The 26,143-nt window shown below is 42.3% G+C and overlaps 1 protein-coding gene across 1 annotated transcript in view; it reads left to right on the top strand.

The window, feature by feature from the left end:
• LOC147668653 (RWD domain-containing protein 4-like) overlaps positions 1-25,887 on the top strand; it is a gene marked incomplete at its 5' end in the record, with an annotated part of 86,258 nt that extends 60,371 nt beyond the window's left edge. The window contains 5 exons of the mRNA XM_086948546.1: positions 20,788-20,897; positions 20,992-21,142; positions 21,504-21,615; positions 22,790-22,839; positions 24,670-25,887. Of these exons, the coding sequence (XP_086804672.1) occupies positions 20,788-20,897; positions 20,992-21,142; positions 21,504-21,615; positions 22,790-22,839; positions 24,670-24,702 (456 nt within the window). The remainder of the gene's footprint in view (positions 1-20,787; positions 20,898-20,991; positions 21,143-21,503; positions 21,616-22,789; positions 22,840-24,669) is intronic.
• Positions 25,888-26,143: the final 256 nt, after the last annotated feature.

A 26,143-nucleotide genomic window follows, 5' to 3' on the forward strand; every position in this document is an offset into this window, starting at 1 on the left:
ATTCAATGAAAAAACCATAGGTTTCAGGGGTGTTGGAGTTAGCTAGACATTTCACTCATATAAAACCATTGAAATTCTTCTGTTATAGTTAGTTGTACTAACTGTAACTCTCGTTCCCGCAATCCACTGGTGATGTCACATATTACATCATTCATGACATGGTCACACTGATGACATCACTGACATCTCAAATGACATCACTGATGACATCATCCACGTAACAATCGGATACACCTCATTATACGCTAGTATAACCTTTCATCACTCACTGTACAATACAGAGTACCATATTTGAATACATTGACACTGTAATACAAGTATCTAAAAACCCACTAGATCTACACACATCTAATCAATTACCTATAGATTCACTCATGTATGTTTTCAATGATCAATAGAACACTATCAAATCTACGTATACAACTATATTGACATTACACACCAGCGCACATACTATTCAGTTATGCAGTCATCCTACTCCGTTTTGCAAACAATGTATCCTATTTACATTAACTCAGCTACACACTTATACAAATAGCACTTCATTTATTCATATAGATAGTAACTCTTACTTAGTGTGCTATGAAATCACTATTACTAGTATACATTTATCTATACAGTCACTCATGCAATCAATTAGTTTTATGTATACTTATTTATATACAAGAACTGTCACATACACTGCCTTTGTTTTTTTCTACTTTGTTGGACATGTACCATTGAGAAATATTTTTGCTCATCACCACACCCATAAAGATATTCACTCACCCAAACAACTAATATAACATGTAGTCTTAACCTCATATACGTATTGAATTAACTATTCACATATCTTTGGGCAGACACAGATCCCCCACCGAACCCCACACACATTCACTCTCCCATACAAATAATCAGTTAACTAATCAATAACTAATATAGACTTTCACGTAGCTAGTAACCAACTAGTGCAGCAGTTTACACAACAACTGACCAAGTAATACAGATATTCACACAGTTTAGTCACTATCCAATATATTTAGTGAGACACTATAAATTAGTCAAGTAAACAGTCAATCACACTGGTACTAAATCCTCCATCAAGATAGATAAATATCCACTGATTCTTAAATGCAGATGCCTTATATATATAATACATATTTAAATAACAAACCAAAACACATTCACTGGATGTCTTCAGAGATGTCATCAGTGATGTCACTGACCATGTCATGAATGATGTAATATGTGACATCTCCAGTGGATTGCGGGCACGAGAGTTATAGTTATTACAACTAACTATAACGGCGGATTTTCAATGGTTTTGTATGAGTGAATTGTCCAGCTAACTTATATATATATATATATATTTTTCAAAATCCAGCTCCCACAGAAACTATGGCAGAAGGCACGGGCTCGAGGTGTTAGAATTCAGCATTTATTTATTTAGTCAGTCAGGTTGTCCTCAATCCCAGAGGCAGAGAGTTACGCGTTTCGGCTTTCAAGAAGCCTTCATCAATCTAGTTTGGCGCCAGAATACAAACACATTAAATAGCCCTTCCCATTGGATCACTTAATAAACATAGAAACATAGAAAGCATACTCTTGTGTATACAGTCTGCGTGCAAGTCGGAATGCTCCACCATAACATAATATACTACAGCTAATATATATATATGTGTGTATACATAATATATATTCCTTGTACTCGTCCCATAGCTCCACACTTTCCAGAAAGAGACGAAGTGGACCCAGAAATGGTGCTATTCGATATTTATTTTCTGCCCAGCACCGCCGCCATTACGTGTTTTGGACCTTGATCACATGACCTGGTACTTGGTACAGACCACATTTTTAAAGTGACACTGCAAATTGTTTTTTTTTTACTTTATATATGTATATGTATATGTGTATATATATGTATGTATGTATGTATGTATGTATGTGTATATATATATATATATATGTATGTATGTATGTATGTATGTATATATATATATATTATATACACGAAGAGTGCAGGGAGCTTTTTGGTGGAAACAGGAGCCTCGCAGCAAAACTGCATACGCTCAGCACCGCCACTGCAACAGCCGGAGTTTGGAGCCGTAAAAGGGAATCATTCAGATTCACTGGATGTCGGATATATACCGCTCCTGTCTTCAAAAACCAGGATGCTCAGTGGCAGGCGAGGGGGTGCTCAGTAGGGGTTTACCAACAGCGGCACAGGACCTGGATGAGGAACGCATCATGCAATTTATTAAAGACAGCATACCAGTCCCACAAGACACTGCGGCATCAGCACTGCCCATTGGGGGGCGTATCATCTTGTTAAAAGTGGACTCGTAGCTGCGGCCATACGTCAAGTTCGTCTATCCCTGAGGAAGAAGGCATAAACCTTTGAAACTCGTCGGAAAGCATAAAGACGAACCCTCGGCCTTTTGAATTTTCCAGAGGCTTTCACATGGACCTGTGAGCTATAAAGCACGCTGCTGCCAATAAACGCCTGTTTGAAAAACCCCTGCGAGTGTGGTGTGTTCAGTAACACGAGAGCTGTAAAATATATATATATATATATATATATATATATATATATATATATATATATATATTAATACCACACCAAACTTCACCATCCAAGAAGGCGCTGACTCCGTGTATCTTAGTTCAAGGGTGTTTATTCCATATCAACTTCTGCTCAGACGCGTTTCGGCGGCAACCTCCGCCTTGCTCACTAACATCTGACTAAACAAAATGACGCTTTTATACATGTTTCAAACTATCACATGAGTCAAAATGGTCATTCCTGATTGGCATTAATTTGTTACCATAGTGATCGTGTGTTACACCCAAACAATTACATGTTTTATCCCAGTTCATACGTTTCTCTGGTCAATTTGTAATACATTACTTTGTTCCTTACTTTGTTTACAGTAGGCACACATTAGGTATATATTTACATTCATGGTTAATACATTTTTAACATCCTGTCATTTATTCATGTTAGTGATTGGTATTTAGATAACATTGGCGGGAGAAAACCTCCGTGTTACGTGACACCTTGCATGTATTCGGTGTCATGGTAACTCTGGCATATCAGAAGGGAGGTGTGTCTCCCTACTGATCGTGATTGGTTGCCTAGACCCTGATTCTCACAAATCGGCTCTGCTGTATCAGACATCGGTTTGCTCGTCTAATGGCAGAGGCCGAACAAGTTTGCAGTGTCAGAGCGCCCTCGTGTAAACAGTGAGTGTCGTCCTGTTTGTTTCATGCAAGTCTATCGTAATTCTAACTGCTTCGGAGAATTGCCGTGTTGTGCTAGTGCGCGTTTATTCTCCCGCTTTTGGATGATATATCTAAAGTATAGAGATCAAAGCGTCATGTTTGATTCGTGCCAGTCTATCGTATTTTAACTGTTTCGGAGGCATACCGTGTTGCGCTAGTGCGCGTTTAATCTCCCGCTTTTGGATGATATCTCTTAAGTATAGAGATCAAAGCGTGCCTTACGTGCAATTATATATATTCTTTACCACACCAAACTTCGAATCAAAGAAGGCGCTGACTCCGTGAATCTCAATCCAAACGGTTTATTACATGATCAGTTGCTGTTCAGGCGCGTTTCGGCGGCTTGCTCCCGCCTTGTTCACTAACATCTGCATTGTTAATTACTAGAGTATATATACATATACATGTTGTCATGGGTTCAATTAACAGACTAGTTTTAACTGGCTGTTGCTATGGTTTCATGGTCACTCCCCATGCATTGACATAGACAAGTTCATGACTTGCACATTTGAAATTCATGGCAGTCTTTTTTTCACTTGTTTTCGCAAAAATGCGTTTAACTAAAAATTATAAAATCATAAATTGTGTTCTCATTACAAAACATTGCTTAAAAAGTGCTGACTGTGTTAACATACCCACATAGCATCACACGTAAACCACTTTTATCCTTTGGATACATTACTCTGTTTGTTTACATAAGTCCGGGGTGAGTACGTGTGTGTCCGCTCATACCTGGTTGATGAGTGTCATGCGAGCCGTGATTGGCTAATGCTGCAGTGTTGATAGTAGGTTAACCTGCTATTGGGCGGTCGGGCGAGAGGTGAACGCCGATATGTAGACTGCTGGTTTGTTTACTAATGCCGGCCCCGTGAGAGTGACATTACGGGACAATCTAACGAGTGAGTGTTTGTTTAAACTATTGAATGTTTGTCATATATATTTGTTTGTCACTTTACGTAGACCACGATCTGTAGAATAGACAAAGCAAGGCCAGTGTAGTAGTGCAATTTCGTTTATTTCGTGCACAGCACCTCCTCCGCCATAACTCGTTTCAGCCCACGTAGGGCCTTGATCACATGACACTGTTAAGGGAGCGGTTACAGGTTTTGAAGTGAAAGTCAAATGATGTGATGCATCGCAAAGACTTGCATAGACATGGAAAAAATTCCTTCACATCCATAACCCACAATGTTGCTGTCAACAGGGTCAGTTCATAACCATAATATGTGCAATATAGAGCAAACCTGATATTATGTCAAATAAATAGCTAAATAGCAGCATAGTGAATAAATAAATATTCATTTTATGCATACTGAGCTCTAAAATTTCACCTGTCATTGAAAAGCCTATTTTATCGAATAAAATGCAACTATAAAAAGTAAAACAAATGTAAAACTTTTCATCATTAATAGCAGCATCCTTCAATTAAAAAAAATGGCGCATATAAAATGATCATGTTGTCTAGATGTTTGGAAATAAAGCCCAAGTGGGCAATTGCCAATATTCCATGTCAACATAATAAAAGGATCCGTGCAAAATGTGCTGTCACGTCAATTTATAAAGTGGAAAACCATGTGCAAATAGTGTAAACGTTATACACTTCCGTGAATTTATTTTCCTAAATAGTGCTTTAAAAACCTTTATCGGGAAGGTAGGCAGTAGCAAGTACATTAATATTGAAACTTAATGCCATAGTTATTAAAGGTGGCTTTAAAAGTCTTTTCTGGAAATTAATCCATAAGGTGTTTTACAGTGCATTTCTAAAATGTACTTTGTTTCCAATTTGCAAAGGTTTAGTATACAGATAGTATTCAATTGCTTTTAAACCGTCCCTTCGATGGATACTTCTGTACAGGTACGATACATCAAGTGATATAAGCAAGTAGTCTGGTTGCCAAACTATACCCTCCAATTTCTTTAACAGATCAATTGTGTCAAGAATAAAAGAAGGAAGGTTCTTTACGTGGTCCTGCAAGAAAAAGTCCACATACTTGCTGGCATTCTCCATAATGTTATCACAAGCCAAAATTATGGGACGTCCCGTGGTTTCACATTGTTTTTGTGTATTTTAGGTATGAAATAAACAGGCATCAACGGGTGGTCGTTTAAGAATTTGAATTCCTCTATCGTAAGCAGATCAGTCCTTTTCCATGCCAGCAAGTTAGTATAAAACTCATTCCAGGCCGTTTTGACCTCTGCCATAATGCTGCGTTTGTAACATTCCCTGTCGTTGAGTTGGCCTAGTGCCTCCTCCATATACATTTCCCTTGGCCACATCACGACGTTGCTGCCTTTTATCCGATTGTCGGATAATTATGTTATCATCGCTTTGAAGTTTTTTAATCAATTGGTGGTAAGCATGATCTGGATAATTATGCCTCTTAATGATATTATCTTTTTTTATGCAGTATTCTTAATTCTTGTGAGATTTTGTCGTGAAAGACATCAATGTTATACTTCAACAGCACCGATCAGGAGCCTCAGAAGAGCAAGAGTCCAGGTGAAGCCTGTATGGCCCACCCACCATGCCAGCTCAGGAACATGGAAGCGACGGCACCCTGTGGACCAGGGACCCCAAAAGGCAAGAACAGAAGAAGGGAATAAGTAAAGGGAAGAATGGAACAGAAACCCGCAAGAAATCGAACAGAAAGAACAAAGCTAAAGTGAAGACCCCAAATAAGTGAAACCGAAAAAACATGGCAAAACTAACACCTAAAGGAGTCCAAAGTTCGGTCGTTAGTCCGTCATCCAGGGATGTACAGAAGAGAGAAATACATGGGTTATTGTGTGGCCTCCATCAGCCACAAACACCCTCCCCTCTAACCCCCCCAACGCCTTAAAGAAAGGATACGCCATGGTAAGTGGGATGGGTGTGCTCTCCATGCCACTGGAATCAAGCTATCCTGGCTGATGACTGCTGATAGCCAGAAACTGGTCCTAGGATGCTTGATTCCGGTCCAGGAAAGACATGGCTTTGCAGTTCGGGCTGGACTGTTCCCATGAGGCACAGGGACAGACAGATTTGCATATGGCCATGTTTGAACTGGGGGGGTGTGGTGAGCAAAATAACGATGGATTAAATCCAGATCTGTGACTGGGGGTGAATGGTTTGCCATTGTGCAACATTCCGTCCATCAATTGTTGTTTTTGCATACGCCCTGGTAACCAGGCACAGTCCCATGGTTGACGTCTTGGCCAAGGTTTCTGTCAAGGCCTCCAGGGCGGCTTGCTGCTCCTTCTGACCACCGTGGGGTCTGTACGATGGATGCAGCGTCGTTGTCTTTGTTGTCTCCACTTCGGTCGATCTTCAGGGGCTCCTTGATCGGAACATTCTCCCTCGTCCGTGTCCTCTGAGATGGGGATTCCCAAAAGTTTGCTAGCTTCAGAGAGGGAGCAGGGTTGGAACAATTTGCTATCATGCTGTAATACGCAGCGGAACAGATGCCCCCAGGAGTAAGGGATATTGCGTTGACGGAGGACCTCTGTAATAGGCCGGAAGTTCTTGCTTTTCTGTAGTGTAATGGCAGCAAGGTCCTGATACAGAGTGGATGTCTAGTTGCAGAAGGATATCTGCGGGAGCGAGCAGGCTTTGCGCAATATTTCTTCCTTGGTGTGGAAGTCCTTGACGCAGACCAGAATGTCAGCAGGGGGTGCCTTGGCCGCCCTGGATGGGCCTACTCTGCGCGCATGGTCTAGTTAAATATCAGTGTCTAGTGGGTTGTCCAAGATATGCTTGAAGAGCTGTTGCACGTATTTAAAAATATCGCCTGCTTCCTCATTGGTGCTGGAAGCGATTCTCAAGGTGCTCTAGATGGGATTGAACGTCGACCTGTTGTTCATGTATTCGGATTACCTCCTGTTGCATGGTCGTCAGCTCTGTATTCCTGGAATCGCTCCTGTCCCTCAATGTCTCTACTCTCTCCCCTATATCATCCATCTCTTTTTAAATGACCTTGTTCTCCGCTGTAGGTCGCATTTCACGGTCAGCAGATCATCTCACAGGGCGGCAAACGGGGATTCCAGAAAGGTCTGCGTCACTGGTGCATCTGCTGAGGCCGCCATCTGTGCCGCCGTGCCCGGCCATCCAGAATCTCTGGACCCTCCTCCCTGTGCTTTGGCGAACAGATCCTTGAGGGATTTTTCTCGGTTGGCAGTCTTGTCCTTCCTCCCTCTGGTGGATGTCATGCGCGTCGTGTCCCTCCCCACCTGCACAGCAGCGGCAGACCAGCGAAGTTCAACAGTCACTGTGGCACAGCGTCAACCGGCTCAGGAGCTAACCCCGTCTCTATAGGGCCAGCTCCTTAGGCACCAACAATGAGTCTAGTCTGGGGTGAGGGATTACCGCTGCGAATGGTACGCCGTCCTCTGAGGTACATGGCGTCTGCGCTGACCCGGCTCAAGGAGGGTGATGTCGCAATGCAGTAGGAGCTAGAAGAAACCAGGGAGGCAAGGGCCACAAATCCTTAGTGTGTGTGTCACCACTTCCTGTGAGAGACAGCGCTACGTAGGGGGGAGATCCAGGTTATGGCAATAACAGGACCGCCCGGTCGCCACCGGGTGTGGCATTTCATCAGCAAAATGAGTCCTGTCCCCACTTCGGGGGAGGGGCGCAAAAGGGTGCTGGGTGGTCTGCCACACCCCGGGGCCTACCGGCAAGGGGACCGGACCAACAAGGCCCCCCACAGCAATCCTAGCACAGTCCACCACAGGAGGGCGCACAACCAGAGGCCCAGCACCTGGATATGTCCACCATCCGGCTCCCCATGATCTGGGTGTTACCAGGTCCCAGACAGTCAGAGAAATGGGGGGGGGGGGCGCGTGCGGCGGCCCGTCCCACCTGAACAGCTCCTTTGTGTGCTTCACAAGGTTGAGGGCTGGGGAGTCCTTTGACGGCCCCGCAGCTCCCCACCAATCACAGAGTACTTGAGCGCAAACGCGCCGTGTGCACCCCAGCTCACCTAGAAGGCTGCGGCACGCCCCAAGATGGTGCCTGGCGTTCAGCCTCCGCCGGTGCAATCCGCAAGGCTATTTCAGTGGAAAGATGCTCCGGGGGCCAGACATTTATGCAGAAAGAGGCCTCCTGGTGTAGGCGCTGAGGCAAGCCGGCGGCCTGTGGTCCAAAGTCCAGGTAGACCCACCACTTGGTACTAGGCGGTCTGAGCACGCCCAGCAGGCCTGGGGAAGTCTGGTCGTAGCAGAGCCTGGGGCCGGCAGGGTGACCCACCACTGCCGCTTCAGGTAACCGCTCATGGGACCGGAGGCCAAAGCGCCTCCCGACTGTCCGCTCAGACTCCAGCTGATTCAGGGTGCCTGTGCAATGCCGTCGTGCACTCCGTTTCACTACGGGGAGGCTGCCCAGCCACGTAAGCCGGCGCCCGGGGTTCCGCTGCAAGCTTCTGCCGAATCCATTCACCAATTAGAGGTGGGGGGGAATGCCTCAGAGGGCAGCCGGCGTCCCAAACATGGCCACGTTTCACCACCTCGTTTGGCTCAGGGCCCCAGCCCTGGGGATTACAGTTGTGCCATCCGTCGCTGCAAACCGCCCCTCCGGTGCTTGGATCTAGCTTGGGCTGGGAGCCACGAACGCAGTCTGCAAAACCGGGGAAATCGCCATCAGTGGGTCACCGACTGTGCTTGGGTGTTATATGGCACGATTCGGACCTTTCTTATGCGATTTAGGTCCAAAGGCCGGTGCGATTTGTTGGCGGTTGGAGGAGACAAGGCAGAGCACGTCCGAACTCTCCGCCATCTTGGCCACGCCCCTAAAAATGAGGGTTTTAAACGACTTACAAAGATACATCTTCGATGAGTGGGAAAAACTCAAATCTATTCCAACAGCATAATTCTCCATATGAGAATTTGCATCCAAATACCCACAACCAGGTTTTGTATGAAATGCCCTATTGATGAACAGGTCAGAAATGTATTTTTACGCTTTCCCCTCTTACCATCTAATCTCTTGCACTTTACTGAGGCTCAGGCCGACAAAGACCAAGAGGATCTTGATTGCACTGGAATGGCCGATAAAGTGGTGGTAAAGTGACTGACACCATCTGTGGAAAAAACCTCACAAGAGGCTGTTTTGCAAACCCAACCTTTTTTTCATAGTTCCAGGCCAAGTACCCCATCCAAATTTGACATCCTTAAATTTGGCAGCGTTGCTGCTGACTACATTCACTACAGGCATTTAAATCTGCCAAAAGATTTTAAAATGTTTTCCAGGGAAAGGGCATTGATTCCGTATCCTGCCACACGATGCCATTAAGTGCTACTGCCTTACTTACAGCAGCTGGCCAAGTATAGACCTCTCATTGATTAAGGCAGTTGATATTGCTTCACAATCCCGGTCATTAAAATCTTCTTCTAAAGGTTGAAAAAGCTATTCCATTTGATTTGTAAACTTTCACCTTCTTGAGAGCTTAAACACTTCTTGAGTGAGGTAGTCCCAGAACCTGCATGGCTCCTTAAAGTAACATTTTCCGTTGTCTGCTATATTATTATTGCTATTGACCTATGAGCAAAAGGTGTGTTTTTGTGGGTCAGGTGCTTCATTTTGGTCTTGTTTTAGAGCTTACATCTTGATGAATTAGGTTCAATTTGATGTTTTCCAGCTTTTATCCTACCCAGATGAAAGTTCTGATATTTCCTTTCATTCAGATATACAGAGGTCCTGTTCTTTATGCTCAGCATTTTATTGCTTTCTTTATGTGGGACAACTAAACACAGCATATGGCTGCAGTTATAGATTCAGGAAAATTGCTATATTAATCAATTTTCATGAAATTCTTAAAATCATCTGGTTTCTTTGCTCTCTGTGAGAAAGTGCCTGTTTTGCATGGTCTGCTTCCCACTTTTTGCCTGGTTTTAATGTGGTTTCAAATGTAGTGCACAGGGTTCCTGCCAAGCTGTTCCCCTGTGCCAGTGCTTCTGCCCTAAAAACAAACCCCCAACTGGACCTTCTACCCCCCTGTAAGTCCCTAGTAAATGGTAGCCTGTTTTCTGTTAGGACACTGCTTGGGTGACATGCCAGCTAACACTGCCTGAAAGCGCAGTTAAGTCACCCCGCTAGCAGGTCTCACAGCCCGAAGACAGGATTCAGGGTATATCTGCATGAGCAGCTATGCCCATACAGTATTAGGGTCCATTTCCTAATACTTTAAGTGACAGTGAAGCCATAGAGAGTACATGGGCTGGAAACTTGTCAACTCTAGTTCCACAGCACCATGATGGCTTCAATGAACATAGGTGTGTTTGGCACCAACCTTTACAATAAATTCACACTAGTGATAGTGTGGGATTTATTGTAACCTCTGGGTCTCCCTGACTTTATTCTTAATAGACTTCAGCCCTACCTATAATAAAGAGGATTGTCTTTAAGGCCCTGGTCTTAATACATAAGGCCATGTATGATACGGGCAAAGTCTACCTCGGAGAGAGAGAGAGAGATAGCGGATCAGTGGATATATTCCAACGCGTACCTTACCTTGCGTTCTTCCTTCACGTTCCTTGCAAGAGTGCGGTGGATCAATTACCATGGAAAAGGCAGGAGAATCTTTTCCTACTTGAGGCTGCTTGACTGGAACAAGCTTCCAACAGACCTCCCTTTGACCAGTATTCTCGCTGTCTTTAAGACGAAACTGAAGACATGGCTCTTCAGGCAGCCAATTTAGGTGTCCTGTTCTGTTGTTCTTGGCCTGAGTACCGGGACACACTGCTGAGTAGCCATGCACTTTACAAATCAGATAAACAAAACATGTACTCGGAGGTGCACCCTGAAAACCTACAAAACCTGGTAGGGTCTCTGACCGGCTGTAGGCAGCCAGCCACCACCAGACATCTTTCTGGACCGTTTGGTAGAGAGTCCATGCTCTCTGGGACCAGAAACCATGCACATCCTGGGCAGAGGTGTCATGTCTCCTCCCCCAGGATGGGCAAGTGCTTGAAGACAGGATCTTTAAAGGCCTGACGCCTCTGTAATACGACCCCCCAGCCTCTGCTGCAAGCAGCAGATGGCAGCCCCTGGTTTGCACCCCCACTTTGGGTGGGAAAACTGGCAGCATAAATTCAAAAGAATAGGTGTGCCCTCCTCTGCCAACCCCACCCCTAAGGTGGGGGAGGCGAGGTGAAGTAAAAATGTCATTCCCCGCTATCTTGAATATGGTGAGACCCCTGTAATCAGGCCTTGGCCTATGCCCCCTCTCACAGAAGGTTTATGTGTTCTTATATAGTAGTATAAACGCAACACAAACTCTAGGTACCAGGAGATTTTTTCCGAATGTCTGCAAGCGGACCATGCTGCAGATTTGCTATTGCTAAATATAAAAATGTATTCAAAGTTACATATCAGTCATTAAGGACTGCTACCATTTCTACTAGAGTGAGTTACCCCACCTCGGTTCTGTGACCTCAACTGTTACCTCTGGGATATACCACCCAGCCTCATATGTTGTGTCCCTGTTTCCCTCTCTCACTTTAGGAGCTTTTCAAGGCCAACTATCACATCAAGCATGGCGGATCTTGTCCCCCCCGTCCGATACACCAGTAGGTATTTTTACCTCTTTCATTAGTAGCACACACACAGTTTGAATACTCACCCTCACTCACTACTTTATTACTCATAGGTGCTCTCATTGTCCTGATGAAGACTCCACCACAAAGACCACAACCTGTCCTGACTTGAGGGGTCGAAACATTGGCAAAACCGCAATACAAACTCCTGAGACACCATATAGAATTAATTGTGGGCGCTCTTGAGTTATGTACGATATTGGGAAAATGTTATCACTCACGGGAACGTATACAACAAATAAAGTTGATGTATATATGTCACTATCACACTTCCCTGTCCCCTACCTACACGTGAACACTTTACCCCGATTCCCTCCTTCCTTACCTATCACATCCAGAGCACTGTAAAACATTGCACATTTGTTTTAAAGAGCAATTTTGTGGCTTTTATCTGTATATGCTTTGAAAATAATTGCATCATACACGCTGTGTCCCTAAAAATACAACTGTGGACAACAAGCCACCCTTCATTTGTGTTGTGTTTATGCTACTATATGCTATATGCTACTATGCTACTTTCCACGCTTTACCTACTTTCCTCCGCACCGGCTTCATTCTACTACCCATCAAATGCCTTATCCGTCCTACTTCTTTACCCGGTTCCTTTTTCCAGCTTAACATCTGCCCTTGTTCAGTGCTTGGAAGTCTGTACCACCCCGCTTAATTTTAGTTTTACCTATGTTAAAGTGTTTATATACCTTGAGAAGAGCAGCAGCATCTTGGCGGTGTTTGGATTGTAGTAGTTTTTGTTCCGACGCAGATGAGCTCTTCCTCTTGAAGTAAGCAAGTTCTGTTGCCTTGGCATGTTTCCATCTCCCTACTCCATCATATCCTTGGTTCTATAATATGGTTTCAGCCTGAACGCACAAAGAAACATTCTGTGAGCAGTGTCCGTTTCGTGATGTTTGTCCTTCAATAAAAACACTGTATGCAAACGTCTCCACTGCCTTTAGCAATTCTGCTTCAAGTCTGCCCATCTTTGGAAGATGCACAGGTGCTCGATCAAGTGACTTGAATGGTGCCCATTTCCCCTACATTGTATGATTCACTGGCTCCACAGAAAAAAATTCCCCATTTCAAGAAGGCCACTAAATTGCTTCTAAATCGCTTTTCCAGGAGGAGAAACAATATAGCTGCTAGGGGAAACACCCATCGCAACGCAACTATTACAACGACCTACCATAACAACGAAACTATTACAACGCTACATCCATTACAATGCTACATCCATTACAATGCATGCTATTACAGCGCATGCCATTACATCCCATGCCATTACATCCCAGATGCTATTACAACGCATACCATTACAACGTAAGTATGAGTAAGTATTTTAATTATTATGAATTCAATTTTATTTTAATTAATTAAATTAATATTACAAATTATTAATAATGCAAAATAAAAAAGGTTAATAAAAATTATTTTGATTTAGTCATTTTAACCCCTACACTATCCAACACTTACCCTACTATTACACCCCCCTGGAGTTAGAATAGTAATTTTAACCCTACACTATCCAGCACTTACCCTACTAGAACACCCCCCTGGAGTTAGAATAGTAATTTTAACCCCTACACTATCCAACACTTACCCTACTAGAACACCCCCTCGGAGTTAGAATAGTAATTTTAACCCCTACACTATCCAACACTTACCCTACTATTACACCCCCCTAGAGTTAGAATAGTAATTTTAACCACTACACTATCCAACACTTACCCTATTATTACACCCCCTGGAGTTAAAGTAGTAATTTGTTAGCCCTTAATGAAAATTAAGATTATTATTAAAAATTAATTACATTAATTAAAAAAATATTAATATTTAATAATATAAATAAAATTAAATACTTACCCATACTTAGGTTGTAATGGTAAGCATTGGAAAAGCATATGGGATGTAATGGCATTCGTTGTAATAGCATGCGTTGTAATGGATGTAGCGTTGTAATAGTTTTGTTGTAATGATAGGTCGTTGTGTTTTGTATGCGTTGTAACGTCATACAACTAGCTGCTAGATCACATCTCCAAGAGGAAAAAAAGTAGAAGCAATCTTCAGAAACCCCCAGCCATTAGATCCCACATCGCATGGTGGCAAGGGGTTTTGCAGCACGTTTCGTAGTTTTTTTTTTCTTTTTTTAAATTGAAAACATAAAAGCATTTTGCATTTATGCTCTTTATCTGCTGGCATCCGCTGTAACAGTCACATGGTTAGCCTTAACTGCTGCCCTGTAAAATTGCTCTACTCTGGATAACTGAATATATCTAGGATCTATTTTCCTTGAATGTTAAAAAGAACAACACAATTGCCCACAAAATGGTAGACGCTCGATCTGTTTTGCCTTCTACAATACAACTTCAGCTAGTCATCCAGGAACTTTGCTTGATTGCTTGCTTCATCTACTCGTCATACCCAGCCAAAATATCTGTCTTTGCTAAGAATCTCCTGCAGTTCAGGAGAGTTTGATATCCAAGGGGCCCACAAGCTGCACACCATCAGATCGGAAGGGAACAAAAACCTCTTGGTCGCCACCATTTTATCAGTCTTCACCATCCAAATCATTGACAAATATATTACAAGCAAAATGGACTATGGATCACAAATCAATTAATTTTGTGTATTGAAGGTATATTTCCAAATGGGAGCACGTTTTAAGGAGGTCTATAGAAAACTAGCCTGCTTGACTGTAGCCAAGCTACGCTTCTCTACCCAAGCCATTGTTGACACAAACTATGACCTTCAAGCAAGTTTTAATCCCACTTTTTAAATTCCATCCCACACATACACTGGCTCTTTTCTGTACCATATCTCCAGGAGCTTAATTTAGTATGAGATCATGAGTTTTAATAGTTTTTTGCCCATTGATGTAGTACTGGAGAAACATGGCTGGTGTTTAGTCAAGTCAAAGTGCAGTCTAGGACAGTCAGCCATACAGTTTCTTAAAGTTTAAGAGAAGGACTGAAATATACTACACAGCTAATTTGGATATCTGTGAACAGACAATAGTGAAAATATAAATGACCAAGGAATAAGCTGAACGTTTTTGTGAGGGATACCTGAACAATTCTACCTAATATTGTGCACATACTTTTTCTCTCCATTCTCTCGCCCATCTTGTGTCCTGTTAAACGCATGTTTAAAGAATAGTAAAATATGGCCGCATATTGTTCTAATTGAAAAAGGAGCTCAGGAGTGTTGCAAATTCCACAAAGGAACCCTGTTTAGCCAGAGGCGGCTGGTAACATTTGAAAGTGGTGAGGCGTAAAAGTTTGAGTACCTATGGCGACTATCATAATATGTATACACAATAAAGGCTCCTGAAAAATGTATTCCATGCCTAGAGGGTAGTGAAGATACTGGGTAGGAGTAACACCTCCTATTTAACTACACAATACCACAAAAGATTACTCCAACTGACCAGACGATGGTCACTCAGAAAGCACTAAAGTGGGAGGACGTGAAGGATGGAGAGTAAGGGAGATCGTGAAACTTCACCAGAAGGTGAGCAAGGAAATAATTCCTTTTTGTTTAGTTACCCTCACACAGCCTAGTGGTGTCATGCTTCATCATCGGGTCACTCTGACGCCTATAAGTCTGGGTGGGCTCAACCACAGTGTTGGGAGCTCTTTGAAGTTATAGAAGACCAAGGGGACTATACAGATAAAAAACCTCAGACAGATCCCCGGTTTCCCTTTATTATTGGGTCTGTCAGGGTTATTAAAATACATAAAAATAGGGTCAATGTAGGAGTGTTCTGGTCCTAAGACCCTAGTGCCAACATGTTTCAGTCCGTATGCGGCCATAAAGGTTCCGGACTTTCTTCAGGGCTGAGGTTGGTCACCCTAGGTAGCAGTCAAGGTAATTCCCTATCCTGTCAGTGAAAAAAGGGCAGAGTAGCTGCTCCTTATGTGTGTGGCAGATAATTTATCTATCACGTGTGGGTCTCCATATATAAGAAATAAACAGAAAACAGGAAAAAACTTACAGCCTTGTATGAATATAACTGTGGAATTCCACGTTGGTGTTTCCCAATTACGTGCTTTGTTAAAAGAGAACGAGCCCACCAGTGCCAACAATCTGTGCAACTTAGTAGTATTCAATCTCTTTTTAACTTTTGCCACTCGCATCAGAACCTGTACATGACATGACAATACTATATGACGAATATAGTGCGGTGGTGAGATTGCTCGCAAATTGACATTAACTGCATGCTAAATAGTGCGTATTTCACAAGGCATCAAACACTTCCCTTTATACTAAACCAACTGACAAGAATAGTTTGTTACGGTTCAACAGTGCGCATCCACGCTCACTCAGGGAAAATCTGCCAGTTGGTCAGTTTTTAAGAGTGAGTAGAAATTGTTCTGACCTCCAGATCTACAAACATGAGGCAGCACTCCTTACAACTAAACTACAAAAGAAAAAATACCCTAAAAAGATCATAGAGAAGGCCAACAAAAGGGCACGCAACACACCTAGAGAAGCACTTTTGGAGGCACATGTAAAAACACAGCCAGACCAGCTTATATGTGTCACCACATAAAATTCATCGTCCAATGACGTGAAAAAAATAAACAAAAATATGTCCAGTCCTTACGTCTAACAAGCTCACTTATGAGAAACCCATGTTTTCATTCAAGAGAAACCCCAGCTTAAGGGACTCATTGGTGCACACCGATACACTTACACCTATATCCACGAGCCAATTAACTCTATGGAACACTCCTACAGGATAACAGCAACTACTTCCAGAACTGTGCTTTACAGAGTTCAGATGCACAAATAGTTTTTTTAACTATATTCTCCCTTTGTATGTATGTTCTCTGTCACTGTATATCACACTCTAAACGTATTTTGCAGGGGCTAAAGGGGCTGCGATAATAACAGTGCCTTCTAACAGTTTACAACTTGTTAGGCAGACTAGAAGACAAAGACCTGACACTGAACAGACACCGCCTGTGAAGGCCACCGAAATATGAAAACACGCACAGGCATACACATTAAGACTGCCTTAGTGCTCACAAATAAACACAACAGAGGTGTCACTTGTCAGGCTTTGTGAAGGCTCTCGAAGCGATTCTGTTTTGAATCGGTTAAAGTTCATCTTGAAAGTTACAAAGAAATTCATCAGCCTGGGAGTTGTACAAAAAAAGTAATAGCACACAATAACAAGCACTGGTGTTGCCAATAGGTTTCGCATTTGGAAAGTTGGAGCTATTGGTTTTGTAAATGACATTTTATATTTATATATTGTTATTGACAATGCCAATAACGATATATAAATATAAAATGTCATTTACAAAACCAATAGCTCCAACTTTCCAAATGCGAAACCTATTGGCAACGCCAGTGCTTGTTAATGCTTGTTTCAGTTGTTTCAGCTCTCTCCAAGAGTGCATGTTGTCTCCCTTCCTCCGCCTAGCGCTATGTTCCTCTCTCCCATATATGCCTTTACCGAGGGCGATGTACGCACGAAGGTCTGTAAATGTACAAAAATGAAACACTATCAGTTTTGAAAATTTCTCCCCTACTGTGATTCGTGTGCCAAGGATGTCTCAGTGTTACATAAACAGCCCCTCTCTGCTAACCCTTCAGACTGCGGTGCCCCCTGGGCCCACCTCCATGTAATGAAGAAATACCCTCCCCCTCTTTCAAATGAGCCAGGGTGAGGCTGTAAGCCGGTCACTTTAGGCTGCAGAAGTGGCACTACCAGAAGCCCCCCGCCACACACGAGAGCACCCTGGTATTCTCACAGCGGGATGTTATTTGTCACAGAGAACACGGCTCCATGCTGGCGCCGCTCGGATAACAATCCGCAGTGACAGCACTAAAAGCGTTGTGTGTGTTTGTGCTAGGAGGCGTCGGGCTGGGGGCGGGAGCAGTGTTTCACCAGTGGATGGCTGGGGAAGCTTTAGTTAGCACAGTAAATGGGAGGCATCTCGCAGAGAGCGCACACCAGCCATCTCAAAATGAAGACACGACCAGGAGGAAGCAGCTTTAATGAAACTTTAAACTGGCAGCAGCAAATGCATCTATAAGCACACAAAACACGCTGCATTCTAAACAAATAATTAAAAAAACATATTGCCAACCGATGAAATAAAGGAAGCAAAAAAAAAAGATGAAGCACTGTGTCCGGAGGAGTGTTTCACCAGTGGACGGCTGTGGAAGCTTCAGTAAGCGCGAAAGTGAAAGCATTTTGCTCGCGCTTGGAGATGAATGCCAAAGAAAAACAAGCCGAGCCAGAGAAATGAAAGGAGCCTCAGCCATTGTTAAAGATAAACGCGTGGCAGGCGGATTAGGAAGATGCGCGGAGGGAAGCCGGATGGGGGCGGGAGAGCCTGGTGGGTGGGGGGCGGAAATGCGAGTGAGGGGAGGAGAAGTGTGGCAGGCGGATTAGGGAGATGCGCGTGCTTGTGTGGTCACGTGACCCGCTTTAGTGGTCACGTGACTCACATGCACTGTGAAAAAACCACAGTGGTTTGACGAGTCGATGGAGCACTTGAATTCTCGCCTATTACATTCGCAAGCGAATGATAATAGGCGAAACCTAAAGTGTACTGCAACTGTTCGCAATCATTCGGTTATGTCTCGTTGCCAATGACAAGACATCTTTAAATTCCATATACTGATTGGTAATGTTTCCCCTCGGAAGCCGTTATGCATCAGGGGCGTGTATTTCAGAAGTATTTGAGAAAGAAAGTACATCATTTGGAAGGGGAAGAATGCTAGTTTATAATTATTTTTCAACCTATGCTGGCCTCCAAAAGCTACTTCTGTCTAGGTCAAAAGTGCAAAAAAAAATCACCCTCAGTTGTAGCCTATAGCAGCAAAAATGCACCAAATCGCACAATTATTTCGGATTACTCTTCTGTTTGTGAGATAACGTCCTTTCAAAACAGTAGTAGATTTCTACGTTTGTACTGACTTTATAGTTTTTATGCGCACATAAGCACTGCTGAAATGTATTTGTCATCATGTCCAATGATTGTTAAGCACAGATATACAGATCACAGCTTCAGTATGGCATTCATGTCCCACAGGAGTCGCCACAAATCACTTCTATTTGTTACTGAATCAGTCATTGAGGGGGGAGCTCCAACAGACGTGGAGCCCTTGGCAGCAGCAGGCCTAATGTTCCCCTCCCAGGCTGGTAGGAAATGCAAGCTTTAAATCTAGGTCCGCGCTCTGAACTACTTGTCAAGCGAGCAATAATTCACATGCAAATATGCAAATATGCAAATATGCAATGACCGAGGCCTACGTTTCTTTTGAGTAAACCTTATTTAATACTTCATGGTAATGCTCAAGTGAGCTCGACCTGAACAATATATACCCCGGCGCGTCACAATCTGGGCCAAGGCACGCAGGACATCCCAAAGCCTCTCGCCTGAGCAGCCACTAGATCGGAGCCTCTGTGTTATAGAGGGACGGTATAATGGCCCGCACTTACCGCTAACCCGACGTCATCATATGTCTGAACCATGCAACACGGCCACCCCTGCGGTAACTCTGAACTGGGTGAAGCTGTACAGCTGTCCTGGACTTTACAGCATGTCCAGGAGGCGGGGTGGACAAAGAAGCATAGCGGGCCATTGAAGGAACTGTTGTGTGCCTGTTTGAGTGTGAGGAGAGGAATCAGGAACTCATGCCCCATAGCAGCTGCCAAGACAAGTTATTCAGCAGAGAGCCGAGAGGGAGCCGGAGTTACTGTAAGTGCTTTCGTCGCAGGCGCATACAAACATCGACGGGAGCATGTCCGCCTGACTGGGCCAAAGGCCACCTGGACCCAACTCAATTGTTCCCCCTGTTAGCACCACTCCTCGCACTGCCAGACCGGGGTCGAGCAACCGGCCCCAGGATGAGGAATCGCAACAGTAAGGACAAAGTGCAAACATCAGTCAGTCAGTGCACAGAACCAGTGGCTCACTGATCCAGACAATGAAGCTTATTTAAACTGCACAGACTACACATTACAGTTAGATGGGGTGCAGGGGAATTAAATTATATAAAACAGAAAACGTACCTCACAGCCGGTCCGTGTCACCTCTGCTCCCCTTGGCGCCTTCACGAATGGCACTGGAGTGGACTGGCAACCCCTCAGCCAATCCTAGCGCTGCCAGCAGCACCAGGATTGGCTTGGGGCACGGTTACTACACGCCCGCCTGCCCATTAGGAGAGCAAGGTTTGAGTCTTTGCTCAACCCTCGCTCTCCTAATGGGCATGCGCCAGCCAGAGTACACACTAGTGAGCATGACTGGGCACGGTGCAAATATTTGCTGACCTTCCCCACTCAGGCGCACTTGTGCTGCTGCCTGTTGCCTGCCCCCTGGTCTGACTCTGACAATCATGTCAGTCAACATGACGCCGGACCGCCCACCCCCTTCATCTGAAGGGGGTGGGCGGCCCGACGTCATGCTGACTGACATGATTGTCAGTTCACCCTCTGCGTCTTTGAACTGTAAACTGATTCAGTTTACTTAAATTCAGAGACGCCTAGGGAGCTGCGGGCGGGAGGGCCTACGCCCCAACACCCCAATGGACGCACCGCGCCTGATGTATAGCAAACCTTTCCATTTCATATTTACACAAACATATGCCAGTTACCATATAGCCCTGCTGTTACTTGAAACCCAAGAAAAGCATGCTATGTGAAGTACTGCGGACCTGGCAGTGCCTAACAACAAAGCACAAGAATGTTTGATTGCTTTTGAGTTCTCAATTTAAATGACAATTCTTAATTGTACAAGTGATGTGTGTGATATTCATGAAAGTTACAAGACCACTTACATATGTGATTTACGATTCTTTTGCATGAGTGCATTTCTGTAGATCTATTTCTGTCAAGCATTTGGTTAGTTTTGCTAGTCTTCATCACCGGCATGAATGCCTTCTAAATAAAATATTCTTTTTTTTGTTTGTCCTTTTATCCCATCTTAATTTGTTTTCATTTAGGTAGGTGATGATGGCGATCCTAAAGCCTTCCTTGTGGACATAGCCTGGCCTGAAACGTACCCGGAAACTGCACCCAACATATCTATGAACGCTTTCTTTAATAATAGTATGTAAGTTAACTCTCTTCCTTCCTGCAGACCTCTTAGTAAACTTTGGTTGATATGGTCTCCGTTAATGAAGCATTCTGTTTTGCATTCCTTACAGATCACCAGCTGTTAAACAAAGCATATTAGATAAATTACTGGAACAGGTTGAAGCTAATCTAGGGACCTCCATGACATACACACTGTTTGAATATGCCAAGGATAACAAAGAACAGTTTATGGAAGATCACCAACCTTATGTCAATGCTGTGGCGAGTATATATTTTACTCTTTGTTCTGTTAATGAAGTCTATGAAATATGATAGAAATTATTGATTTGTGACGTTTCCTAACCAAAGCACTTTGCTGCAGTGTTTGCAGTAGTTGGAGAAAAAAGTTGTCCACTTAAGCTTTGATACCATATTAACTTTGCCTTAGCTAAGACTACCACAGAGAAGATTGTCCTTTCAATGTTTATTTTCCATTTATTGTGACTTGCTGTGAAGACCTTTTGGATCTCTTCTCTGATATACGAGCTCCTACACAGGTCTGGGGCATCATTTAAATGTTGTATTTCTCTAGTTATCAAAACTTGTTTTCCGTAAATGTTTTTATGTATACCTTCTACTGTAGACTTCAATTGGAAATGAGGATTCTGTTGTAAACTCTGTTTCGTCGAACAAGAAAAAGGATAAAAAGGAGCAGTTGTCAAAATCTCAGAAACGGAAGTTAGCAGATAAGACAGGTTGGTTTCGCTGCAACAGTAATCAATGAAGTGTGCTGGGTTCAAGGCTCTTAACATGGACAAGCTTTATTTGCATATCTTCCCGCCAAGCGCATATATCTGGCATTTTCTCTTTCTCTTCTCTCTCTCTCTCTCTCTCTCTCTCTCTCTCTCTCTCTTTCTCTCTTTCTCTCTTTCTCTCTTTCTCTCTTTCTCTCTTTCTCTCTTTCTCTCTTTCTCTCTTTCTCTCTTTCTCTCTTTCTCTCTTTCTCTCTTTCTCTCTTTCTCTCTTTCTCTCTTTCTCTCTTTCTCTCTTTCTCTCTTTCTCTCTTTCTCTCTTTCTCTTTTCCCTCTCTCTCTTTTCCCTCTCTCTCTTTTCCCTCTTCCAGAGATATTAAATCCACCAAATCAACTGGTAAACAGTGTTCCTCATCATTAGTGCTATCTTGTGCATGAGTCCCATTGGCTGAATTAATGTAAAGCGAAGTAACAACTTCCAGGAGATATGAGTGTGAAATGAATGGGCCTTACTGGAGCATTGTGTCCACTTGTGACATGAAGCCGTCCTGGAAAAACCCCCTCAGACCCCCCCCCTCCGCGCCCTACAGCTTACCAGTGCCATAGTCCCATCTGTTATCTTTTTGATGCCGACTAGATTAGCTTGGATGTGAGTGGGCAGGGCTTTAGTGTGCAGCATAGGAAACACCCAAAAATAGCAAGTTTTGCAAAAGCCTGGCTTCAGTTGCATCTTTTTGTAAACTTTCCAGAGCCTTTGTGTGATTGTGTGCGTTTTTCGTATAGAAGAGCTTCTAAAGTAACAGGGGTACAGTCCCCTGATATGGTTGCTAAGTCTGTTAAAATATATTATTGATCACACAGTTTTTCTTTTTGTCTGAGGGAGCTAAATGTACATGAAATATAATCATGATCCTGTTAAATATTGACCTCCTACCTGGGTCATCCTTGTTTTAAAGCATAAATTCCTTGTTACGTCTAAATGTTAGGGTATCGCATCCGCGCATTCTAGGTTTGTTTTCGGTTTAAGATCTTTGTCTTCATACATTCCGTGAGCTAGAGCCCCCAATTAGCTGACGGTACTAAACATTCTTTGGTTATGAATTTATAACTAGTACTGCAATATATTCACGATTAAAAAATCTTACTTTTCAATCAAATCTGTGTTTTTAATTTGCAGATCACAAAGGGGAGTTACCACGAGGATGGAACTGGGTAGATGTCATTAAGGTATTGTCATTTGTAGAAGTGTAATGATATTCAAATAGTCACAACCATTTATTCTATGCAGTCTACTACAAACTATTTTTTAACTTTGTGTTTTTTTTTCCCCCTCCATATCCCTACTTTGCTGCTCTTAAATTGATTGCGATATCAGCATGTGAGTACATAAAACAACCTTTCAAGTTGCAAATTTTGCTGGGCTTTAATTAAAGTTTTTTGCATAAGGAAATAATGTGGTATGCCGACATTCTTGCTAGGTTTTCGCAGTTAACTGTAATGCATGTACAGGGATCAAGTGTCCGAATAACTTGCAAAGCATTAGCATATAACATATTTTATTGTGCTTGACAGATGAAACCTTTGCCACCTGTGAGGTTTGGAACCCTAGAGTTTGGTACTCCTGAAAGACCTTGTTCTTGAAGTACCTTTGGTATACACAAAAGTCTTATCAGCACCTGTAGTCCCTATGTTGGTAGAGTCACTTTAAAAAACTGATGTTGCTGTAACTAGGTCTGTGTGCCATCTGATCTCATGGAGAAACTCTGCCCTAGTAAAAGGCTGAAACCCAAATATCATACGCTGTCCAGGACTCAGTCTATGTCCCATAGATTTGTATTGCCCATAGACCACAAGATTAATTAAAAAGTGTTGCTTTAATGTATAAGTTTTCTAAATATATTTGAGGGATGTATCTAGACTGCAGATTTTTTAGGAACATCAACTATTTTGTTTGTGTGTTCATTTTACGATTCTACATTCCGTTTTTGTAAATGTTTTTTTACAATTTCTTCAGAAACATACCTATGGACAGTGAACTGCTAATGTTGCTCATCAAATAGTATGTAAGTTCCAAACCATTACCAACTCCTAGCTCGGTCACACTACCCATTGAATAATCATGACCTAAATAGGAATCCTTTTCCACAATGAGCAGTTCCAAAGGCCCTCTGACACCACTTGTAAACTAATGTCACTATCCAGAGAACTGTACAGCAGTCTGTGACTGTTCCAGAGAAAATATCCGGCACTATTGCATCGGTATTGAACGAAGTGGACAAAAGTACAAGATATATCAAATTACATCGCATATTCTGGCCTCTTGCAGGTAGCATAACGCACTGATCCTGTTTTGTAGAAACTAACACTTAAGAGGAAAAATTGTGATGGCCACGTGAACTGTCAGGCACAGAACAATGGGCCAATAGCGACCACAATCTTAGATCCTGATAAATTCGAACGATCTGGTGAATATTGTGCTGGAGTATATTAATAAAATTCATTTGTTTCGACACCATTTTGTCCTATAAAGTGTAGTTTCTTTACAAATGAGGAATTACTTTTGGATAGACTATCTATACTGTTGAGTCAGCAACTAAAGAAGAGGAATGGTGTGCAAACTGCCATCTAAGCTCCCGGTGGCTTTGATTGAATACACCTTTGCCTCTCTCTTTATTTTCTAAGTGAGTTGCAATTTCTGCTATATTACATGTCTCTTTTTAATACTTTGTATCTAAATTTTAAATCTATAAAATCGTTGCACACCAAATGTTGTACCACGTGTTTACCTGTTATGTCAGTGAAGTTGTGAAGATCTGCAAAAGGACATGTATGCATGTATCCGTGTATTTCTTTTTTGTTGAGGCAGATGTACGGATTCTTGCCAGAGGACCCATCCTAATTTACTGTATAATTTTTGTATTCGCCCTTCACATATTTTTGAAGTTTGTAGACTTGGGAGTGTACAGTGAATTATTTAAATGCACAAGCTAAATCCTTTGTAAATATTTACAGCTAATATATAAACTGTTTCTAACTGCCATTCTTCTTTATTTATAGTTGGCCAAAACTGGTTCAAAAGATGATGAATAATGGACTTTGATACAAATAATCCACAATTTATACAGATATGCTCCGACATGGACTGGCAGTTTTTTCTTTTATTAGTTATTTATTAAGAAAGTGGAAAGTAATTTTATACAGAAAATGACTGACCATTTTATAAGGCTCCTAAATATTAAAGCATAGATTTTTATTTGTTTGCCTCTTGTCAACTCTTTCAAACCAGAAACTAAACTGTTGCCTTAAAGTTATATGGGATAATGAAGATTAAGGATCTACAAATTGGTCCATGGAACTCCTTCTGCGTTTGTGGCCGAAATATTGAAGAAGGAATTGGAAAGTGTTGCAGTAGTCCTGTCTTATGCCGCTTTATTAAATAGAAGCAGGAAAATAGGTGCATATTTTTTGCAGTTATTTTGGTCACTAAGTGGTGCAATAAAAAGAAAAGGTGCAATAGAAAGAAGATATTTTAGTACAGTGATGTTATTTAACACTGTTCTCCTGGATTTGTCACTGCAACCTTATTTCCTAGTGCTCACTGTATCACACTACTAAAAGATAAGATGTTAGAAAATTAACTGAACATATTTTCATATGTCATAAATACTTAAAAAAATAAGTATGAACATGATATACATAAGGATGCACATTTTTTTAAATTCTCCAATCCAGGATCATGCCATGGTCCTAGACTAGTCCTTGTGGCATAGTGTGATTACTTGCAGTTTCTGGTAAGTGATCCCAGCTAATACTGATCTGATCTAATTTAATTCTGACGTTTTGTGCAGTGCTTTTTTTGGGCATTGGTGAATATTTATTCGTCCTAATAGTTTCTGCAGCTAGAAAGCTGCTTTATGGCAGTGCCACCATATGTGAATGTCTCATCTACAGCACAATTGCAGCTGCCCGTTGTGTGCAGTAGAATCAAGATTGTCAGCTATATGGTTTTTTTTCAAAACTAGTTTACTAATTTGGCTTTGAAACAAATGTGATTTAATGCTATGTTATTGATGTCCATTTACCTCTATTCAAACTGTCTCCACAATAAATTAGTAGAAGGGAAAAAAGTTCACTACTGACCACATCGAAAACTATTTGTGAAGGTGTGAAGAAAAACTTACTGTAAAGAAAAAACAGTAGTTGAGGATAAACTGCCTTAATGTGCTATTTTTGTCTGTGATATTTTAATAAATAACTATTCTTCTGCCATGTGAATGTTTTAGTCTATATTTGATTAGCATTCAATACGTGTGGGTGCATGCTTATGTATTTAACTAATATAGAATTCAAATAGATTTGATTAACTTGTGTTTTAGCAGTCATTGTGTCCCTGACTTAAGTTTGGAGACTTTATAGTGGCATTTAAAAAATGGTGTCAGTTGTACTTGCAGTGAGCGAAAGATTGCACTTTTAAAAAATCACAATCCATATAAGTAAAGTTGCTTGTATTCAGAAGAAAGGGGTTATTTAA

The sequence above is a fragment of the Lissotriton vulgaris genome, unplaced genomic scaffold (assembly GCF_964263255.1).
Source record: "Lissotriton vulgaris unplaced genomic scaffold, aLisVul1.2 SCAFFOLD_518, whole genome shotgun sequence".
Lineage (NCBI taxonomy): Eukaryota > Metazoa > Chordata > Amphibia > Caudata > Salamandridae > Lissotriton > Lissotriton vulgaris.